This window comes from Erythrolamprus reginae, chromosome 2, assembly GCF_031021105.1.
Source record: "Erythrolamprus reginae isolate rEryReg1 chromosome 2, rEryReg1.hap1, whole genome shotgun sequence".
NCBI classification, from domain to species: Eukaryota; Metazoa; Chordata; class Lepidosauria; order Squamata; family Dipsadidae; genus Erythrolamprus; species Erythrolamprus reginae.
Genome location: NC_091951.1, coordinates 52,237,944 through 52,243,035, shown reverse-complemented (window position 1 = coordinate 52,243,035; position 5,092 = coordinate 52,237,944). Strand labels below are relative to the sequence as shown.

The window sequence follows — 5,092 nt, the reverse complement described above, 5'->3', positions numbered from 1 at the left end:
CAATAATAATCCAATACTAAAAGCAAATTAAAACCCCTTAATATAGAAAACCAAACACACATACAAACATACCATGCATACCATTGTAATGGCCTAGGGGGAGAAGAAATCTTAATTCCCCCATGCCTGGCGGCAGAGGTGGGTTTTAAGTAGCTTACGAAAGGCAAGGAGGGTGGGGGCAATTCTAATCTCTGGGGGGAGTTGGTTCCAGAGGGCCGGGGCCGCCACAGAGAAGGCTCTTCCCCTGGGTCCCGCCAAGCGACATTGTTTAGTTGACGGGACCCGGAGAAGACCCACTCTGTGGGACCTAACTGGTTGCTGGGATTCGTGCGGCAGAAGGCGGTCCCTGAGGTAATCTGGTCCGGTGCCATGAAGGGCTTTATAGGTCATAACTAATACTTTGAATTGTGACCAGAAACTGATCGGCAACCAATAGGTTCGCCATCACTGTTCTAGTTCCTTTCATTTGGTCGAATGAAACGGGAGCCAACCTACAAAGATAATACTGACAGGCAGAGAAGCATATGAAGATGAATGATTACCCCGAATCTGTGCACAGGGTATTGGATAATCTTAAAATAATGTAGCAGAGCAAAAAGTATCTCTTAGGCTGCCTCCATCTATATGTAGAAAGGGAAGAAAAGATACTACTCAAAATTATTGCGTAGCAATCTTTGCTACTGCTTTCACTTTCAGGGACTTGAAAGATTCTTAAAACACATGTCATATCAGTATCGCACACATAATTAAAATAATTTCTCTTGCAATAGATGTTGACAACATTTAAAAAGGGGTTACACAAAAAAACAAGAAGCTCTCCCTAATGTAGCTGTGGTGTATGTGTGTGCTTGTGAGTGCGGGTATGTGTTGGATGGATGGGTGGATGATAATTATTTCAGTGTGAAATCTCAGTGGCTTACATAAAATAATAAGATCTCAGGAGGAGGTAAATACATATTTGATCATTTTGGGTTCTGTGTGATATATTTTGCAGATGAGGAGAATTATATACTTTAGAAAAGAAGTCATGAATAAATTACTAAAGTGGTTTTTAATTTTCAAAATAAAAGCAATAGGTATTAGCACATTATTATTATGTGTTAGCTTGGGGACACTGAAAAACATGAGAAGTGTCTTTTGTACTACAAGACTACGTAATAGCCTCTTTTTTAAAAAAAATAACAGTTTCTCTAGGCAGAAGAGAGATGAAAAACACATTGTTAAACCATACATGAATTTAACTTGTGTTTTTATGATGTCATGGAATTTTGGGAAACCAACAAAACCAAAAAAACCTTCACAAATCTAGACAAATTTTTGATAAACGAATGGCTTTGACACCAAACCCAGTTCTCAGTCCCATTTAGTCTCATAATAAAGGAAGCGCTATTAAAAGGAAAGGTGAGGCCATTGCTCCTCCTCACAACTTAAAAGTACATGCTTGGAAAGAGTACTAGATGCTTGGAACAAACTTCCAGCAGACGTGGTTGGTAAATCCACAGTAACTGAATTTAAACATGCCTGGTATAAACATATATCCATCCTAAGATAAAATACAGGGAATAGTGTAAGGGCAGATTAGATAGACCAGGAGGTCTTTTTCTGCCATCAATCTTCTATGTTTCTAAGTTGCCACAACTTTATTGGAGTAATGATACATCACAACAACATCATGAAGCATGTTTTTCTCCTTACCTACTTGATATTGTGATAGTATAAAAGGGGCCCAATTGTGTCATGATTTCATAGTACACCTTTCTCTTCCCTTCGCCCTTATCTGCAGTCAACCCTGACATATCTATGATATTTTTATACAAATGTTTGCCACTCTAGACCTTCCTTTGTTGGTTCACTTCCAGTTTGGGAATATGAAATGGGAAGAGCCTTCCCCATTCTCACATACATTTCCATGATTTTTATGTCATAATTATCATTGCGAAGATTTCTGTGCTATATCATAAAATACAATCTAAAAACCATTGTTCAGTCCTCCATTATGAAAACTATTTTCAGAAAATCCTAAGAAATAAGAAGTCAGAATAATTGCTATAAGGTTCTACTCTCTCAGAAGGAAGATTGACAAGTCTGTAGAATACAAACTTCAGATAACTGTCAAAATCAAAGATGCATTAAAAGCATTAACAAGATTTTCCCCATGAAAGGAAGTTAAATGTATTTAAAAACAGCATCCAAATGAACTCCTATTTCACCAATCAAAATGGCTTCCCCGTGATCCAGTTTAGAACATGCAACAGCATGAGAACAAACCTCTGCTATTTGACCCTTAAGTCCAAATAGATTTTCTCATAAATTGGTACAGATATAATCAATGTGTGATCTCTAACAGATACCTGTACACAGATGTATCGGTAATATATTGTACAGTAAACATCAATTTAAAATTAAAGAACCAAACCTCTCTCTTGGTCTTAATGGGTATTCATACTTAGACATTCAGCACTATCAAATCATTTCACTTCAATTTCTCTATTTCTGCAGAAATGGGTTAAGAAATACTGGGTTGGGATGGGATGGGATGGGATGGGTTGAGATGGGTTGGATGTTTGGTCATGTTTTTCACAACACAAACTTTTTCATCCTAGAAAACATACAGAGATTTCCGATTGCAAGGAGTTCTGGATTCTACTTTGAATAGTAAAACCTATGACACAGTCCGAAACAGGCTGACTGTAGAAGAAGCCACAGCTTCAGTAAGTGAAGGTGGAGGACTGCAAGGGATCACCATGAAAGACAGCGATGAAGAAGATGAAGAGGATGATTAGATCTCCAGATTTAGAGTCCCCCAACCTGGATGTAGCCTGGAAACCAGTGCATGTAATCTAGTCGGTTATTCAATTAGCCACATTAGGAAATTTTCTGTCTGCTCTAAACGCCCATGGAAAATCTACCAATACAACTCTACCATTTTAGCTCTGTGGTTCTTAAGACTTAGCACCTCTGTTTCGATTCATTGCGTTTCCTGATTTCATATCTCTATGTTTATAAGCAATATGGAGCACCATTATTTAAAACAGTTAATTGAAAATAAATCTGCATAGAAAACATACTAGGTGTGTCCCTATAATAATTAAAGTATAAATGACGCTTCATTAATGTACGTATATACATTGATGGTAAATTGTTGTGAAGACAAGTGAAACAAGTACTTTCATATGTTTGTTTCTCTTCTATGGATGCCAACTGCTTCGAAACAGAGTAAGGCTACTACTACTACGAGACACCTATTTTGTACATTTGGGGGAGGAGGAACATACACCAGAAGTTGGGATTATTCCTGTTTATTGTACCCAAGCACTTTTCTTCCAAAGTATACAGCTAACTTTGTAGAAGTGACTGACCATTGGAATCTTAGTCATCCATCTACAGAATGGGCTGGTCTTGATCACGTTGTCCACCTTATGATTCTGAGCAGTTGCTTTTTACGTCTTCAGCGTCTTGCCCCACTCAATGTTACATTTCGTTCAGAGTTCCAATAAATGTGTTTGTAAAAAATAAAAAGGACAACTTTAATTACAACCTTAGACTATACAGATGTGTTTATAATAATGAGGACGCTATAATAATAACAATAATGATGATAACGAACGAGAATTTCTTTTCGTAGACTGTATCCATAATTTAAATCTCCTTTTGTTTTCATAATGGTTTTTATATCTTGTCATGTACATTGTATTTGGATCAGTAACGTGCATGTCCTTGCGTTCCCCACCCCCCACGCCTCCTTTCCAGGAGCTTTTATTTTATTTTTGTGTAATAAAGTAGATTCATCTTGCTTTTTTTTTTGCCTTATACAAGCCGACAGTTGTAAAAGTGTGAGGACTGTGGCTTTTCAATAAATAACTGTTCAGCTGTCCTACTCATAAAACACTGGAGTCTTTTTATGTCTGCCTTAGGAAGAAGAAGAGGGGGGGAAACACAAAAAGATTAGCCAATTTAACAAGAATCCATGTAAGAGCTCCTGTCTTCTAGAATAAAGGAATTTTCTTTTCACCTGGGTGGTTTTTTTTAATAGTTTGTGAACTGAGGGGCTCCTTTTCTAATATACTCTCTGAAGCAGATGGAAACTTCAAGGCCCATGGCCTTCCAAAGAAGCACCACTTACCTCAGGGAGATAAACTGGGGAGGATGTTCTCAGACAGATAGTTCTCCTACAGATACAGTCAGGTATGCAGAACTGGTAGAAAAATGTTGATATTTCTTTCTTTTTTTAATTTGTGTTTTAATTTGCAAAGAATATCCATAGGTATGTGTTCTGCCAGCGTGTTTCAACCACCCGTAATTACAGGGTAATTAGTCCAGGAAGACACACACCACACAATAAAAGGAAAACCCAATAGTTTTTATAAACAGAAAAACAGAAACAGCTCCCTTTTTAAATGTCAAAGGGATTTTCTGGTACACACAAGGCACAGGTTAAATGAAATCCAATTGCTCACCCAATAACTGGAAAATTGAGTCCAATTCTAAAGTCCAGAGAGTCCACACACAATCTTGAACAGCACAAAAACCACAATCTTGACAAAACAATGAATCAGATAAACTGCCATGAGCCTAAAACACCAGGCTGCACTTTTATCTGTAGCACTAATTACAGCAGCCCCACCCAACCACAGGTGGCCTCATTTTCTCTTGTAATAATCCTTCAGTTGTTGTCTCCTATGCATCACTCTATGCATGCGTGGATGTGTCATTAATTCTTGTTCAGAATCCAGGGATGATACAGGTGATTGATCTCCTCCTGGGCTGCCTGCCAAACTCCCCTCTTCCCTGTCACTCACGCTTCCTTGGTCAGAGGAGGCTTCGTTGTCAGATTCCATCGGGAGCAAAAGAAGGCCTGCGGCATGTGGATGTTTCCCCCACATCCACCTGCACATTCCTTGGGGCAGGAGCTGGGTCAGAGCTAACCACAACAGGTATATTTATATTTCAGGGATATTTACAAGGACATCTAAAACATAAAAGATGATTGATGATGATGATGAAGATGATACAATGACAACATAGCAGTTGAAAGCTCAGTCAAATGGCTAAAATGAAAAGCCATGAAAAACTTTTGTAAGGTTTATATAAT

General features: G+C 38.2%; 1 protein-coding gene across 3 annotated transcripts in view; it reads left to right on the top strand.

Annotated features, from left to right (window-relative positions):
* Positions 1–4,011, top strand: part of CADPS (calcium dependent secretion activator) — a 526,173-nt gene extending 522,162 nt beyond the window's left edge. For all 3 annotated transcript variants that reach the window (XM_070738156.1, XM_070738154.1, XM_070738155.1), the window contains one exon: positions 2,604–4,011. In XM_070738156.1, coding sequence (XP_070594257.1) covers positions 2,604–2,783 — 180 coding nt within the window. In that variant the 3' untranslated portion in view covers positions 2,784–4,011. The remainder of the gene's footprint in view (positions 1–2,603) is intronic.
* The last annotated feature ends 1,081 nt before the right edge of the window (positions 4,012–5,092 follow it).